The sequence below is a fragment of the Marmota flaviventris genome, chromosome 3 (assembly GCF_047511675.1).
Source record: "Marmota flaviventris isolate mMarFla1 chromosome 3, mMarFla1.hap1, whole genome shotgun sequence".
Lineage (NCBI taxonomy): Eukaryota > Metazoa > Chordata > Mammalia > Rodentia > Sciuridae > Marmota > Marmota flaviventris.
Genome location: NC_092500.1, coordinates 72231574 through 72250696, shown reverse-complemented (window position 1 = coordinate 72250696; position 19123 = coordinate 72231574). Strand labels below are relative to the sequence as shown.

Below are 19123 nucleotides of genomic sequence, written 5' to 3'. Positions count from 1 at the left end.
CTGGCTGCAGAGACAACCAAACTGAAAGAGGCCACATGTGCATGACCAGCCAGGCCAAAGGGGCAAGGCTGCCAAAGCCCTTTGGAAATCATATCTCCCCATCATGTGTCCCAAACGCCAGAGGTAGAGCCACAGGAAATGTTTGCCTGACTGGGTTTAATTCTTGCTTTCATTCTATAAATTCTTTCAATACCCCTATTCCTCTCTGTTGGAAAGTTTACTCTTCGCCATTACATATTGGATATATATAACTTGCTTTTGATCTTTATAGGGGTTCAAAGCCAAGAGTTTGCCTTGAGTCTCAGATGAGACTTTTCACTTGGACTTTTGGACAATACTAGAACTGTTTAGACTATAGGGACTATAGAGATGAACTAAATGCATTTTGTATTGTGAGATGAACATGAACTTAGGGGGATAAAATATTACACTTTGGATTTGAGGTGTCCCCTCAAAGCTCCTGTGTTGATACAGGAATTTTCAAATGCAAGATGATGGATGTAATCTAATCAGACTATCCCAGTTTGAATGGACTAACTGGGTGGTAACTGTAGGCAGGTAGGACACCATGTCCCAATATTGGAAGGGGTAGGTCACTGAAGTTATGCTCCGGAAGGGCTATCTTCCCTGTGTTCCCTTCCCTTCTTTTTCTTACCTTCATGGACACCATGAATGTAGCAGTATTCCTCCACCATGTCCTTCTGCCATGATGTTCTGCCTCACCTTGGGTCCAGGGCAGTGGAGTTGGCAACCATGGACTAAACCTCTGAAACCATGAGCCAAAATATATTTTTTCCTCCTCTACGTTGTTCTTGTCGGGCAATTTGGTCACAGCAATGAAAAACTAACACAAATAAATAAATGAAGTACAAAAATAAATAAATAAAAGTCCATATGGAGGCAGCAGCAATGGAATTCCAAAATTAAGCTAAGATCTGAGTCTTATAATGAGACTAGGAAAAAAATCTTATGAAATAGTCTTACCTAACATAATAATGTATAAATTAATGTAAGAAATGTTTACTAATCATTTTCTCTGGTTTTCATTGTAAAGGTATTGGACATAAAATAATGAACAGTTAAAAAATTCTTCTTAGAAACTTATTCTCAGGAGACAGTCTTTTCAAATGAATGTGACACACAAATAAGACAATATCAGGTAGTGATAAATGTTATGGAAGCATTAAAACTATGTCATCAAGAGAGATTTCCTTGACTACTAAGCTTTAGCAACACTCAAACTCAATAGAAATGAATAAATATAGCATTTTAGTAGGAAAAAATACCATGATCTTATCAATAAATATAGAGCATGTATTTTACAAAATCCAGCCTCTTTTATGATTGATTTGTGTATGTGGAATCAACCTTGTATCCCTTGAATAAATTCTACCTGGTTTTAACATAAAATACTTTTATATAATCTTTTTTATGTTTGTATGTAATTCTTATTATATGGATTTAAATTGCTAGAATATCTTTAGATATTTGTGTCTAGTGAAAGACCAAAATTTTCCCCTAAAATCAGGAACATGACAAAAATATTTGCTCCGACCATTTCTAGTCAATGTTGAATGGAGAATTTAGCCAGGATTATAAGGTAAAACAAAACAAAAAAGAGGAGGAAGAGGAAATGGTGGAGGAAAAAAGAAGTGGTGGGGAGAAAAATAAAATGAAAGGGAAAGAAAAGGAATCCAGACTAGAAAGAAAGTAAAACTATCTATTTGTGGATGACATGTCTTAAATATACAAACCATAAAGAGTCTACACATACAGCAGGGAGAAATACTACTAGAGCTAATGAGCAAATTCATGACATTTGCAGGATGCGAGAGAAATGTGTGAAAATGGGTTGCATTTCAATATGCTAGCAATGAAAAATCTGAAAGGAAAATTTAAAAAACAATTTCATTTACATAGAGTCTAAAAGAATAAAATACTAATAAATGAAATAAAGGAGTGCAAGAGTTATGAAAGATAACTACACACCAATATTGAACAAAAATTAAAGACATAAATAAATGGAAAGGCATTCCATAATCATGGATTGGAAGACAATATTAAGATGGGAGTGCGTCACAAAACAAGTCTACTGATTCAGCAAAACCCTTAGCAAAATCCAAGTTGGCTTTTCTGCATCAATAAAAAAAATCATATAGAAATGTAAGAAACCCAGAATAACAAAGTTATTTCTAAAGTTGGAAGATTCACAATTCCTAATTTCAGAACCTACTGCAAAAATATAGTAATCAATATTACATGGCATTGACATGAAGTCAGAAATATAGCTCAATGACAGAATGAAAGTTCAAAAATAAACTGTTGTGTATAAAGTTAATTGATATGCCAAAAATATTCAACAGGGGAAAAATACATCTTTTCAACAGATAGTGCTAAGACAACTGGGTATCAACATGCAAAAGAATGAAGTTGGACAACTACTTCACACATATGCAAAAATTAAATTCATAAGGAATAAAATACCTAAAGATAGAGATAAAAGAAAAAGCCCTTAGAAGAAAACAAGGGTATAAACACTTGCGATCTTGAATTAGACAAAAGTTTCTTGAGCTACGACACCAGAAACCTAAGTAAGCTTTAAAAGAGGAGAGGCTTAATTAAGATTTAAAAACTTTTGTGTGTCAAAAGACATTATTAGTGGGATTTGGTGGTGGTGCTTGTAATCAACCGGAGGGGAGGCAATAGGATCACAAGGTTGAGGCCAGTATGGGCAATTAAAAATAAAAAGGGCTGGGAATGTAGCTGAGTGGAAGAGTGCTTACCAAAACGCACTAAGGCCCTGGGTTTAATCCACGGTATAAAGGAGAAGGAAAAGGAACATCATCAATAAAGTTTAAAGAAATGATGTTTACAAACTATATATGTGGTAAGAGCCTACTATCTTAGAAGACATAAAACACTTTTTTGAGTCAATAGTAAATTAAAAATAACCCAATTTTAAAAATAGGTGAAGGATCTGAACGAAAATCTCCCCAAGGAAGACATACTAATAATGGTCAATAACCATAAAAAAAGATGCCCAATATCAAGTCATTAGGAAAAGACAAATCAAAACCACAATGTGATATCTCCTGACACTGATTAGAATGGCTACAATAAAACAAATTTTTAAAAAAATCGCAAGTGAAAAGTATTGTTAATGAAGATGTGGAGAAACTGGAACACTTGCACCTTGCTAACGGAAGTGTAAATGGTACAGCAGCTATAGAAAACAATGTTGTTTGGTAGTTCCTCAAACAGTTAAACAGAATTAGCATATGATACAACATATGATTATATTTCCATATGGTATATTATATTTGTTTTGGGATTTATACACCTGGGTGTATACCAAAGGAATTGAGAACAAATACTCAAACAAATGTATGTACATACTGGCTCATAGCTTCTTCCAGAGCTAGCATATGCTCCCAGAGAAATAGCGGCCCCCAGTTGTTGGGTTTGTCTTTTTTTCCTCTCCCAGATCTTGGCCCTATATTTCTTAACTACTTTGTGTTCTAATGCCTTCCAACAAAGGGATGTATGATACCTCAGAAGTAGTTTTGATCCTACATACTGTATGAAAAATCTTTCAATATGAAGATATAGGATCAATTTTTTAAATTTGTTCTTTTTAGATATACATGACAGTAGATATACATATATGGAGTATAACTTTCCATTCTTGTGGTTGTACATGATGTGGAGTTACACTGGTTGTTCATATATAAACATAGGAAAGTTATGTTCAATTCATTCTATTGTCTTTCCTATCCCCATCCCTCCTCCCTTCCCTCCATTCTCCTTTGTCTAATCCAATGAACTCCCCATCCCTTATTGTGTGTTAGCATCCACATATCAGAGAACATCCAGCCTTTGGTCTCTTGGGCTTGGCTTATTTCACTTAACACCATAGTTTCCAGTTCCATACATTTACCTGTGAATGCCATTTCATTCTTCTTTATGGCTGAATAATATTCCACTGTGTATGTGTATACACACACACAAAACACACACCATTTTCTTTATGATCAATGTTTTATATACTTAAAAATAAATCTTCCACCTTACAATGTGTGGCTAATTATATAATGAAAATAAGCACCAAACTACTTACAATATTATCTCAGGCACCTTATCTTAGTTCTCTTGAGTAGAAATGCCTTCAAAAAATTAAAATTAGCCGTTTTGGGGCTGAAGTTGTGGCTCAGTGGCAGAGCACTTGCCTGACATGTGTGAGGCCCTGGGTTCGCTCCTCAGTACCACATATAAATAAATAAAATAAAAGATCCATTGACAACTAAAAAAAAATTTTTTTTTAAAAATCAACTTTTTTAAGAACCTTTATTTTCTATAAAACTGCTATCAAAGTCATCTATTTTGTAACATATCCTCAATTAGAAAGGAAATTGCATAGTAGAAATGTATTCAATATTTCTGGATGAACAGCAAGTCTCTAAAAATTTAATGTCAAGCACGCTAATCAACATATAATACTGGAGTGCTTCTACCACAACAGGAACTGAGTAACCTATGGAATTTTTTAAATGTATTTTTTTTAGCTGTAGTTGGACACAATACTTTTATTTTATTTCTATGTGGTGCTGAGAATGGAACACAGTACCTCACATGTGCTAGGTGAGCATTCTACCACTGAGCCAGAATCCCAGTCCCTAACCTATGGAATTTTCATGAGTGCTACAATAGTGAGAAAGCTCAACTAAACACTCTATAATCACAACTATTCTTGCCAGGGTTTCAAATTACTTAAAATGCTTTACGGATTTAGGCAGACTGGTTAATAAAATAAATAGATGAATAAAATTTCTTTTTTTAATATTTATTTTTTAGTTTTTTTAGGTGGACACAATATATTCATTTTTATGTGGTGCTGAGGATCAAATCCAGTGCCTCGCGCATGCCAGGCAAGCGCACTACCACTTGAGCCACATCCCCAACCCAGATGAATGAAATTTCTAACCTATCACCAGGTATTTAATTGTGTAAAATTATCCAAACATTAAAAAAGTTATACTAGAAAACCAACATAGAACACACACAATTTAAAGAGAAAAAATCTTTATTGTGATATAAAATGCACTTATAAAATGTCCACAGAAGGCATGTTATTTTTCACTGCTATATAAATTTAGTGGGAATATGTTATTCACCATCTAGTGTCACCTAAAACATACTGTAAACAATGAGTTTTACTCTAAAATAAATGCATCACTGATTTTCAGCAATCATTGATTTAATAATAATTAAAGATTATATAATCACATCTATATTCTGGAATGTCCATTTACTTTCATGTAGTGTAGCAGAATTTAGAGTATAATTGCACATAGATGGTACAGAAAAACATTCACTACTAAATTATTTTATATCTTCATGACAGATAATATTCTTCCTGATTGAAAAATGACAGCATCAGCTATGGTCTGCAACATAGCTCCCAGATTCTTAATGCAATAATTTGTTTGTCTATTGGTGTACCCATGGAACAACTTAAAAGTGTATCTTTAGTAAACAAGTGCAACATTACTGTCAACTATTTTGCATGTTTAAATATTATAGTCTAATTATTTGTAAACAAACAAAAATCCCACACAAATACTCTTAAATCTATTTTTTAAATCTTTCAACCCATAATTATTCTTATATGCTTTACTTAAACACACTGAATTTCTGAAAGGTGCATGTGTTATCTTAAATAATAAGGTTTAGCAATGAGTGCTTCATATTTTTTCTATGAAATGTGCATTTCTGACATTTGTTTTACGCAGCATGGAGTTTAGGTCAAGAAATTCCAAATCCTGAATACCCACAGTTCATTTTGAAAACTCCTTAGTTATGGCTCTGCAGCAGGTTTAACAAATTAAATACAAAGTGTTCTAGCTCCCTCTATTTCAAGTATCAAAGAAATATGAGGCTCAAAATCTCTCTAGGTTATAAATGAAAATGCAAAGGTTTAGAGAACAGTTAAATGTGTTTTGAAATAAGATACTAATTGAAACAAGATCATTAGCTAGTTATTTATCTGTGTTAAGCTATTAACCTCTAAAACTTCTAAACGCTTTTATATCTGAATATTTGCACAGAAGTGATATAGAACATAAACTACCCATAATTACAGAGAACAAAGTTTAAAAATTTTTCAATATTTTTTACTTTAGTTTGGTATCCTTTTGAATTATATTAATTTAAATTTCAATCTGTACATAAACATTTGGCCTCATAGTACTTATAATGAAATGAATTACTTTGGAAATAGACATTTTTTTAAAGCACTAGAAAAAAACTTCTAAGGCTATCTTTTGATGTTATCAGAAATATTGCAATATAGAAAACATCTGGTACCCTTAAAGTTTCAGAGTGAGCTGATCTTCAGAAATTTTAATGCCATTTAAAAAAAAAAAAAAGTCAAATAGAAAAAACTGCTGCAGTAAAGCACTGTTTCTAAAAGTTGCAGACATGATCCTAGTCTGTCAGCACAGCTCCTCAGAATAAGCAATTTCTACATTTTCCTAGGCATACTAAATTTTCAGCTTTGAAAATAATCTAACCTGGTCCTTAACTATTCATCAAGTAGTATGAATATTTTAAGGTCTTTCTGCTTCCCTTAAAAAAAAATTCTGATGTCTCACCAAACAGTAATAAGTAGATCCCACTTTAAGACATCAGACTTTCTGGAACTGGCCCATCTATATAAAATTTTAAGAATTATGTGAAAGTGTAGAATCAATATTCTATGAAAACAGTGTGACAAAATTAAACATTACTAGGTTGAAACCATTTCTAGCTTTAACTCAAAAATAGAAATCATGAGTCTTCTATAACGTTAATTTTAAAAACACACAGAAGTGAAAAGTGCTATTTTTCAAAAAGTACGATTTTTCTCCCTACCATATATCAACATGGAATGATTTCAGTTCTCCCGTACTAAAAGCTGTACTTTTAAAAAACTAGTATTGCAATGCTTAATATAACAATTTTAATCAGTAGTGGCTTCTGTTTCAGCTGGACCCCGAATTAGTCTTCGAATTCCTCTTTTTCCTGCTGGACCTTTTGGTTTTGCAAAACTTTGCTTATGTGCATGCTGTTTGGGATGTACTTCCTCATAAAGGAAATCTGCAGTCAATTCATCCCCATTGTCTATCTCAATCTGCAAAGAGGAAATACCAATTTGTGTGACACAATATAAAAAAGCATAACATTCAAAACCTAATATAAGCAAAAAGCCAGTTTTTAGGTATGAATGTTCATAAGCAAATGCATAATACCCATTTCAGTAAAACAGAATCCAGGACCATATATGTAAATTGTTTCACCTTTTTTTCAGGGTATGCTAAATGAATTGCTAAAATACATACCCGACTATAACCACTTTCTATTTGGTTCCCTCTTACTGTTCCTATTTAAATATGTTTAAAAATAGAAGCTACTTATTACATGCTCAAGTTGTTCTGCTTTGTTTCACTATATATTCAAGAAACATTACTCATTACTTCATCACTTGGTTCACTTGAAATCATGCTAGAACAGATGTAGGCAAAGTGGTCTGCAGGCCAAACAGAGCCCAAGTCAAGACTATTTTATATTTTTAAAGGGCTGTAAAATACAAAAACAACAAGCAGAACATGTGACAGGGACCATATGTGGCCTAGCAAAACCTAAAGTATTTACTACCTGATTCTTTGTAGAAAAAAAATCAGCCAATCCTTGCTGTAGAGGTGTTACCCATAGTACAGTGATTCTTACAATCCTAATGGCTCACACAGTTCAGTATCTAAAATACTGGTAGTCTGAAAGGACCTGTATTTTAAAAGTTGAAGGGCTCAAGAATAAACCATTTCTTTCCTTAAGGCTTATCTGCACTGAAGAAAATAAATTTAAGAAAACTAGTAGCTTGGTTCCCAAAACTCATATGTTTATGCCAACTACTTCCTTTCTTAATAGCCGGAATGATTCCCAGAGATCCCCAGATTCACAGATATAAACGGAGACTGTAGTTGTGTATTAATAAGAAATCCAGAATTAATCACAAATATGTAGCTCCAGCAGCACTGTCCAACAGAATTTTTTAAATGGATGGAAATGTTCTGTAAGTGCTATAACTCCCAATACTGATTAAGAAATTGAATTTTGAATTTTACATACATTTATATTTAAGTTTAAATAGCCACTTATGATTTATGGCTACCATATTAGATAGTGCAGATCTGTAGAGAGATGAGAACAATGATAGCTCATCTCTAAGTACGTATAGGATACCCTAAGGATTCAGGAAGAGAACAATAAAAATAAACGTTTTCACTTATAACTCATAATGTACCCTGTCATACATGGAAATGATAATAAAAAATCTAGTGAAAACTGAAGATTTTAAAATAGATGAGCCTACCTTTCTGATTATATCCATTTGTAACTGTCTCTCGACAATTTCTAGCAGAGGACTCTTGCAGCTAGAGTATAGCATCCGTTCTCTTATACTGCATGTGTATCCAGGCATTGAATAAATAAAAACTGTTAAGTTAAAAATAATAACAACAAATACAATCAGTAGCATATCAATTAAAGCAAGTACATAAACCACATAAAATTATAATTAAGCCACTGGAAAAGAAATAAATAAGAATATACTGCTGAAATATCAATAAGCAAAGTGAAAATAACATATTAGAAATAATGTACTATATATATATATATATACCTATGGACTCTAAGTAGTCTCCTTCATGGGAATGTTTATACAGGAAGAAATGATAACGTGCTGAATCCTTGGGAATCCTCTTTGGCAAATCTTTCAGTTCTGTATTTGTTGTGTTGGCCAAAATTATAAATTCATTTTTTATATCTATTTCCTATCAGTAAGAAAAAAAAATGTTCATTAAAGCAGAGATTAAGTTGAAAGTTTTTTTAATATATGTTTTTTTTAGGTGTAGGTGGACACAATACCTTTATTTTATTTATTACTTTTATGTGGTGCCAGGGATCAAACCCAGTGCCTCATGCATGCTAGGCAAGTGCTCTACCACTGAGCTACAAACCAGACCTAAAGTTAAAATTTTATAATAAAAAAACCTATAATATGCCTGTAATCCCAGCAGCTCAGGGGGCTGAGGTGAAGGATCACGAATTCAAAGCCAGCCTCAACAACTTAGGCCTTAAGCAACTCAGTGAGACCGTCTCTAAATAAAATACAAAACAGGACTGGGGATGTGGCTCAGTGGTCAGGTGCCCCTGAGTTCAATCTCCAGTACCCTCCCCTCATAAAAAGCTGCAATACAAAGGGGACTTAGTTCTGAACTGTTTGACATTTTCATAATAAACACATATAGTTTTTGTAATTTTTAAAAACAAGTAAAAATAGTCAAGAAATAAATTTTAATAAATTAAAGTTCTTAAAAAATAAACTTTATACAAGCTGTATAAAAAAAAGCAGTCCTTCATAACAACCCTTATACTTCTCTTACCAACTGCACATAGTTGAGCTGTCTGTTGTTTAGTTTTTCCAAAGCCTGAAAAGCTTCCCGAGAAATAGGAAATGCTACTCCTTGTAGTGTTTGATGCTTAGTGTCCACACCCACATCAGTTTGTACCTAAATATGATAGATACAATAATTTGCTGGTAAAACTATAGCAATTAGGAGTGTCCTATGGCAAAAATGAGAAAACCCAACATCTATGACAGCATCATTCAACCCTTTCCCAACCTATAATTAAAATAATTAAAATTAATACCTAAAACACTGTGAATTTAAAAAGCAAACTATTTTTCACATCTGTTCATGATCCACTAGCACTCTGTTGACATGCAGAGTCCATGGCACATCTTGATGAAAACGTTAGGAGTGAATATTTGAGTAAGTGTGCAGTTTTAGTGGAAATTTGTTGTATTTTTGTTCTCTTTAATCTTCGCTATGCTTGGTTTGGCACAATTTCAATGAGATATACAAACTTTTTAAAGTGTCACCTGATCAACCCTTTTAAGAATAAAATTTTACTTAAATTTACAAATCATAAAATATATGCAGAAATTTACTTGGTTCTCTTGGACATAAAATACAACACAAACACCATGCACTGAATTGAAAGAAGTACAAACAATATGCAAATACACAACACAGCTCAACAAGCTATACTACTGCAGAAGTTCCAGACGTAATAGCTTTCTTTACTAAGAGTATAAGTGTGCATGGATTAGAAGAGGGGGATTTTTCAAGAAAGCTTTCAATGAACATGTTTAAGATTTTTATACCCGATAAATAATAGCTAGGATAGAGTCTCATTTGCTGTGTTTCATCAGAAAGTTAAATACAAATTTTACTTTTTAAAAAATGAATGGAGATTCTACAGCATGATACTGGATAATGAAAACATCATAAAACATATGCAAATGCATACCCCAATATGATCCTCTGGGTTCTGATTGCAAGGAATAAAACAAACTATCAAACTTGTAAAAAAAAAAAAAATTCACATTAAAAAAAAACCCATTCAAATAATGAGTTAAAATAATATAATGATAGATTCTTGCTACTAATAAAATTCACATTAAAAAAAAACCCATTCAAATAATGAGTTAAAATAATATAATGATAGATTCTTGCTACTAATTAATGATATTTAACCCTTTTCCAGACCAAGTCCTATTTGTATGATACTCAAACTACTGAACTGTGGTTTGGGTTACTTGTTCTTTTCTATAAAATCCCAGTAGAAATACATTAATGGTTTCAATATTCAATTAGAATGTCTGCAGAAAACACATTAAAATATGATAAACTATAATGTGGTTGAAATTTATTGACTCATATGCTCAATAACTATGCAAATAACAATCTTCCACACTTATCTCCATCAAAGTTCATAGAAGCTAATTTACAAAGCTTGTAGAAATCTTGTACATTCTACAGCATTTTTATTTTTTCTCTTTAACCTTACTATTCTCTGAAAAACATTTAAAAAAATCTGCTTCAGGCAACCTTATTAGATATGAAATTCTTTGCAACACACACTTCCCATTTATACAGTATTTAAAGCACAGAGTACAACAGTTGTATTTCTAACAGAAGATTTATTGTTGTAACGTACATTTGAGGAGAAAGCTATTTATTAAACTAATATAAAGTTTAATAATTATTTTTACCTTTCAAATAAAAATACATTAACCACACAGGTTTAACTCCAAACTAAACAGAATAAACCTAACTGTGCTAATATCTTTATTCTCCAGTTACCACTGTATCTGTTAATTAAGAATAGGGTATTCTGAAACACTTATAATCTTGCAAGCATTTCAAAGTTGTAATTTACCTCATTAATTTTAATCTGTCGTAATTCCTCCTCAGCTGCAGTCAATGGGGCAGGGGAAGACTGTGACAGCAAGTATTTTTTATATCCATGTAATGACACATCTTCCTGTAAGCACAGAAATGAACTATTATCAGTAATTCTCTAGACATAAAATCAGAGCAAGGTTACTTTAGGAAAAGCAAAACTATTAATTTACTAGAAATGAAATGAAAAAGCATTAAGAATTTTATTTCTTTTAAAAAATCCCCTATTTTGAATATTTTAAAGGTTTCAAATTTTCTTAAGGGGAATGTCTATACTTTATTTCCTGAAGTTTTATAATGATTACATCTTTTGTATGAATTTGGTGGTGGTGATGCTGGTCATGATTCTAGTATATAATTGCAATTAACCTTCTGGGAATAACTGTCCAGTAATTATGCAATAAATAATGTATTAACATTCTGAATTTGATATTAAAATAATTATATAATTTTTCTATAATTATTCATGGAATATTATTATAGTTTTTATGTTAAAAAGAAAATACTTCAAAAAGGTCTTCATATCATCCAAATTTTGTGGTTTGGAAGACAAACTCCAAAGAGAATTCAACCCAACCCACAATTAATGGTGAACAAGCATCATATTCCCATTTACTCTTTTGGGCTATCTAGTAGATTATATTACTTTATGAATCAGGAAAGTTCTGAACAAGTCAATAACAACAACAAAAAAATCTGTTAAAAACATATTTCAATTTTCTTAATTTGTGTGTATATGAATAAATACATTTATTCGCCATGTGAACATTTCAAAAGGAAAAGTATGTTTTAGTAGAACCAATTCTATGAATTCAAAATTACATATTCTTTAGAGTTAACTTATATATCATGAAATACATTTTCTCTCTTATCCTTTTGTGTACTGATTCACCGATCTGAATTCTTATGAATCACCCATTATCTAGGAGTTCTTATTATTTTATTTATAATATCAAGAATCCACATAAAAATATAAGTTTTAGATGGGCACAGTAGTGCACACGTATAGTCCCAACTATCAGAGAGCTGAAAAAATAGAATTGCTTGAGGAATTTGAGACCAGTTTGAAAAACACAGTGAAATCTCATCTCTTACAGAAAAAAAATTGTGTGTGTGTATGTGTGTGTGTGCATAAGTTTTATACCTTTACTGTTCCAAATACTTCATCTTTAATGTGGCCACCTCCAAACTCCTTTTTTAAAGTTGCTCTTGTTGCTGCATACAACATTTTTTGCCGAACCTATTCAGTTGTGAAAATTTACTTAGAAGTTTACAGATGAAAATATACCATTTCAAAAGAAAGCAAATACTCAATGTATGAAAATATTCAAGCACATTAAAAATAAATTGGTAAAGCTGAAGTTCATATTGTAAAGCCTATAATATGCTAAAGTATATGTATATGAATAACCATCATAACATGAGTATGTCAACTGTCAATGGCTATGGTAGATTTTAAATTATATGTCACATTTTTTGTAAAGTGAGGGAAAAAACCCAATTTTTAAAAAGTTCCTCATATTTCAAAGCACAAAATTAAATCCATTAAAAATATTTTAAAATATGAGGAAAAAATACTGAAATGAGGTAACCTGGATAGTGACATTTTTCTCAAAACTAGATCAGATATTATCACTGAAATTGCTAAAAATCAAATAGTCATGGCTTACTTATGGCATATACCATTCTATGAGGCGCACAGAAATGAAAAGAAATACAATACATACTATTATGTAGGAGTTTACTACTATCTATGGAAAGCTACTAAAGTTAACTACCAACTAGCAGAAATAATTTCCTAATCCAGAAATAATTTCACAATCCTAAATGGTAAAATGCAATATTTCTTTTAGAGAGATTATGTAAAATTAAGATGGAATCATGTTTTTTAAATATTTTTTTTAGTTGCAGATGGACACAATATCTTTATTTTTATTTATTTATTTTTATGTGGTGTTGAGGATGAAACCCAGAGCCTCACATATGCAAAGCAAGCGCTCTACTACTGAGCTATGACCCCAGCCCCTGGCATCGTGTTTTGCAAATGGTTTAAGAATTATTTTTTAATACGAAACTTGACAATTCTTAAAATACTAGGTAGTACTCATATATTAATTTCATCTTTTGTTCTATTTAGTCAGTCTACTACCAACCTTTCTAAATGAAATATTTGTTAGTGTGCATGCCCATCACATGAATGATACCTATTAATAATCTATGAAAATTAACAAAATTTAATATAATCTTCATTTAGTTATCAGAATTGTTATTACTCTCAGGGCAAAACAGCTTCATTCTTTAGAGGCAGAGTCAATTATAATTGCCCCAGATTTAAAATTTTTAAATCAATAATAATTCTTTTGATTTCAAGGACAAAATTTCTGAATCTAAGCACATTATTCCTCATTCCACAATACCAATCTAAGAATTATCCACATGATCGATCATTCCCTTCTACTGGAAATGACTACTGTTTATTAACCTTCATTTGGCCTAGAAATATTTCAGAAAATTTTTTTAAAAATTCTAGCACTTAATGGTAAACAAACTAAAAAAATTACTTACATGAGAATGATCTGGAGACCATGCAATGAATATCCATTCATATCCCTGAGCATTCTGGGAATCTAACCTGAATAATATATAGCATGGCTGCTTGTCCTCCAACAGAGGTAAAATAAAGGAATCATAATCTTTATCCCAGGAATCTGAAGGCTGACTACATGATCCAATCACAAGTTGCTCTATGAAAAGAAATTTTTAAAAAGACAAATAATTGGTCTGAAATACCAAGTTTAAAATAGAATATATACAAATGATCATAATAGTTTAGTTTAATGGTTGAATAATGATGATTGATTATATTTCTTTCAAAATGTCTATGCTATAAATTACCAACAAGACACATTTAAATAACTGTACTACCACTTAAAACTAGCATTTCTGAAATTAATATTGAACTGTAAAACATTTTAAATAAAATTATATTTACCAATTTTGCTCAGATTTAAAATTTGCCTCAAAGCATAACTTGTTATCTCCACTTCTAAGTGCTATCTGCCAGAACTGAGTAAAACTGTGGATGAATTCTTCACACAGAATTTTTTGCACATATGCACAAAGGTATTCACTACAGTACTATATAGTAACAGTGAAAACTAGAAATAGCTTCAACATTCATCAATAAGAAAGAACAAATAATATGTGGCAGAGTTATATGAAAACATTCTACTTAAATAGGATCCATAAACTATCAAAATGCCTTATAAAAATAACATTTATAGAATATGTAGAATTAAAAAAATATGCAGAATAAGATAGTATGTAGTTTATGTGAATTTAAAATACTCAAAACAGCACTATATTTTATTTAAGGATACATGTAAAAATAGATTGTACAAACCATTAAATTTTAGAAAATCATAAAATTTAAAAATTTTTTAAATTTATAACATTGACTTTAAAAAGGCTTGAAGCAGGCTGGGGTTGTGGTTCAGTGGTAGAGCGCTTGCCTAGCACAGGTGAAGCACTGGGCTTGATCCTCAGCACCACATAAAAATAAATAAATAATTGTTTTAAAAACACTTTATTTTAAAAAAAGCCTTGAAGCAAGTATTTTAAAATATTTAAGTCATTAATTTAAAGGAAGAGATAGGTATTTGTAATTTATTCTTTGGAATTTATTTTTTTCTCAAAACAAACAAAAACACAGAAAACAATGACATAGGAAATAGTTTTCCTTCTGAAGAGATGCCAGTTAGATGAACTTTAACTTGTTTACTTAACTAGTTACTTAGAAGGTAATGACATTTAAAATTTTAGCTCAATATTGCTAAAATATGCTGCTTTACAGTATACATTTATTCCTTTGAATATTATAATATCTATAAACAACTGCTGATTTTATAAACTATTCTGGTTTTGTTTTTCTGTCTTTACAGTATTAGAGATTGAACCCAGGAGCCCTCTATCACTGAGCTATATCCTCAGCTTGTTTTGTTTGTTTGTTTGTTAATTTTGAGACAGGTTCTTGCTAAGTTGCCGCTGGCCTGGAACTTGTGAATCTCCTGTGTGTACCTCTGAGGTAGCTGGGATTATAAGTGTGTGTTAATGCACCCAGCTGTTCTAGTATTTTCAATAGATAAGCAGAACTAGAAAACAAATTAGATTTACTTCCAGTTTATTAAAGAACAAGTTATTTTTCCAAAGCAAAATATTTCCAAGTATTTAAGAAAATAGGTCATTGGAAGATCTTAACACATTCAACAATCAAGTACTTATAGCAGTAACCGTACAAATTCAAATCTACCTGATTTCAATTCTCCTAAACCAACCATTTTCCCAGTTTATACAATTATTTCTAAAAAGTCAACTTAGAGTTTGTTAATTCTCAGAACTTTCCCGAAAAAAGAAAAGGCAATCATTTCTGTAGTACAGGTTGCAATCAGATGGAAAAAATGAAAGACTACTTCAAAACAAACTTTACCAAACAATAATAATAAATTCACAAGCTACCTTTTTTCCATTTTTTATAATCACCCGTTTACTGATTTCCATACAGAAAAGAATGGAAGCACTGACATTAGAAATAGTGATGCAGAAATTTGAGACACAAAAAAGCATAAGAAAGATGTTACACTAAAAATAAGCTTTATGTTTCCCTGATAACTACAGAATTCAGAAGAAAAACAGGGACCTTTTAGCAACCTGCACAAAATGTGAAAAATCCAAATTTCTTGAGTGAAGTTTGAACTTGCTTCATACTAATTAATAGTTCGAATTACTGACAATACTTAACAAATTTAAAGTATAACACTTAGTAATCCAGGGACACACAACATTTAAAAGTTTAACTAACCATTTTCAATAGATATTTTCAGAAGTCTGTATTTTCCATTTCTGGCTCTGGCAAAGATATCTTTAACGTCTTCACTTGCTGTGGAGAAAGGGGAAAAAAAACCTAGTTTTTATACTTAGAAGTACTTTATTTTACTATCTAAATATAATGAAAAAATAAATTACAATACAAAGGAAAAGCTGGAGCATCCTCTTATTATCAGTATTCTAAAATTTAAAGGCATAAAATAGTGGGTATTGAATACAACTAAAAAATATAAATGTTAATATATGCTCTTCAAACATTAATTAATATACATATTAACATATGTTCTTTAAACATATTAATTCCAATCCTTCTTAGCTAGATAATTCTGCAGGAATAACACAAAAGTAAACATACTGAAGGTACTCAAACCAAATAATCAGCAAATTATTGTTTTGAAAACGCTTTTACTACTTGTTTGAAAATGTTGAAAAGTTGTTTTCATTGTCTTCTAGTTCAATTTCAAGCTTGTGATAGACAGCTTTTTTATCAATTCATTCTCTGTATATGCCTATTAAAAATAGCAGTATCAGATATCTTATCCTGATTAAACAAAAAAGCCAGTTAATACCTGTTAGATCTTATACTTCTTATATTTTTCTTGTATTTCCCCAAAAGTTAAGCTCATTAAAATACACAATTAATAACACAACCTTTCTGCACCTATTAAAACTTCAATTTCGTTTCTGTTTTTTCTGTTACCAGCAAGAGGACGCTTTAGGCAGTGCTTACTATGAGGTTCAGGCATGAAAGTCAATAACTGCATATTAAAACACTAAAATTAATGCGGACAAATAAAACAATGCTTTTAGAACTTAGACTTTTTGCTTGTGTGTCCGTGAGACTGGAGGTTTGCGAATAGTCAAAAGACCCTTAAGAGTACAACATACAATTGGGGAAGGATCCATTGCCTATTAACAGGAAGAGGTTGAGTTTATACTGGAACTCATTAAGACATCGTGAGTAACCCCGGGACATATTATTTGATTCTCATGAGGTGAGCGCTTCCAGGCTGCCCATTTTCAAACCAGGAAATAATGGAGGGCAGATACACAGTAATTGCACATTCAACTGTCGACACGGGATATAATTAAAGGCAACCACACAGATCAGACTTTTTCAGTTCCCTTGGACAGGACCTAGGAAAAAGATCGAAATGCACCCCATCCTCAGGATTTCTCTTAACATAGTTACGCTCACATTTGGAAGAAAATGCGGAAAAGAGTTTGGGAAGCACCCTACAGATTTAAGAAAGACCCTGATATGTTTCTTTTTACAATCAGTCTAGTAACAATCTCTTTTAACTGTGAAAAGAAAACTCGCCCAGCCCGACAGATAAAAAGAACCCCAGGCGCCTCCACTCTCGCAGCTCTTCCCAGCCTGACAAAAGGGGGAAAGTTGAGGTAAAGCCGGGGCACGGAGGGCACGCCCCCTCCACACCGGCAGCCTGGGACAGCAGTTTCCGACGCTCCTCCGAACTGAGTGTTGCCTGTTACGTGGCGGCGGCCGGGGCTGGGAGGAACGCAGGCCGGGAGCACCCGGGAAACTGGAGCGCCCAAGACGCGGGGAAGGCTCGACCCGCAAGTCGCACTCCCAGCGCCGCAGCCTGCCGGTTTCCCGTCGCCTCGCGGGAGTCCCTTCCCCAAGGGCCGCGCCAGGCGCCGTTACCTTGGATGCCGGTCTGGTGGGACATGGCGGCGGCCGCGGGCTCCCGGCTCCAGCGGTGAATGCAGCGAGCGGCCCCGGCCGGCAGCTCCAGGAAGTGGCAGCTCCTCCGCCGGCCGCTGTGCGTCATCCGCCCGCGACCCACGGCCGCCCCGCCCCGCCCAGACCCACGAGGCCGACAGCGCCCCAAGTGCCCCAGCCGCCCGCCGCAGGTCCACGCCCCCGCTGGCCCGCGCCTTGCTCCCTGCCAGGGGTCTATACCTTTCGTCATTTGTAGTCGCTCCTTTGATTTCGCCAGCCGGAAAGCTGGTGCTAGCACCCTGCATACCCGCCGCACGCTGGCTCTGCAAAGGATGCTCAAAAATGGAAATGACCATTTTACTACACGTATATTTTCACCTTAGAGGATGTACACAACCTCCTTCTTGGTTTACTCTTCCTGTGATCCACACAATATGATGTAAAGAAAAGGTCTTTCCTGCATCCTCCCTTTTAAGAATGGAAATTAATATATAAGAAGGTCTTTATTTTCCCCACGATTTAAATTAATCTCAAACTGTTGACTTGACTTTTCAGCTGGGCATATTTAAAACGTTTTTCTTTCTCTTCATTCCCAAAACAGGAAGTCACTGAGAATGAAAAGATTAGTATTGAGTATTCCTCTGTGATCAATTCTACCCCCTGGAAACTGTAAATCTGCTCTGCTCTAGATTGGCCCTCTATTCTCTTAGACAATTATTCAAATAATTTGCATGATAACAGCATATATCAGTTGAAATTCTTTCTCATTCTCTGTACAGTTCCCTTCTGAAAGATAATTTTAGTATCTATGTTTGTACAGCTTTTGTACTACTCCTGGGTATAAATTAAAATCTTGTTGTTAGGCCCTTGGACAAAAAAAATAAAAAACAAATACACAAAATTATTATCTACTTAGGAACCTACTGTTCCCACCAGCAATATAAGTATAAATTAATAAAATCACTCTTTGAATACAACATAGTTTAAATTAGTTACTAAATAGCTGATCTGTGCAGTTTTCTTTACAGAGACCACAGCAAACAAGATTGCTACATTTGGTACTTGTTATTAAACTCTCCCTCAAACAAATCCTCCTATTCAGGAATAAACACAATTTAATCTGAGTTTCATGACTTGTTTGGATTTAAAAACAGGGTGGCATTTAATTCTAACCAAGTTCTTCCTGACATAATGATTCACCCTGATTTAC

The 19123-nt window shown here is 33.0% G+C and overlaps 1 protein-coding gene across 2 annotated transcripts; it reads right to left on the bottom strand.

Moving 5' to 3' along the window:
- Nucleotides 1-5062: 5062 nt before the first annotated feature.
- On the bottom strand, nt 5063-18007 carry Twf1 (twinfilin actin binding protein 1). 2 transcript variants are annotated; one of them, XM_027934139.3, is made up of 9 exons: nt 17896-18006; nt 16204-16281; nt 13911-14089; nt 12490-12585; nt 11323-11427; nt 9480-9605; nt 8717-8867; nt 8408-8529; nt 5063-7168 (listed from the first exon to the last, which is right to left on the bottom strand). In XM_027934139.3, the coding sequence occupies exons 1-9, from the start codon at nt 17918-17920 to the stop codon at nt 6998-7000; spliced, it is 1053 nt and encodes a 350-aa protein (XP_027789940.1). In that variant the 5' UTR covers nt 17921-18006; the 3' UTR covers nt 5063-6997. The 2 variants fall into 2 exon arrangements, with proteins under 2 accessions (XP_027789940.1, XP_071466048.1); XM_071609947.1 differs by lacking the exon at nt 9480-9605 and having other exon boundaries at nt 17896-18007.
- Nucleotides 18008-19123: the final 1116 nt, after the last annotated feature.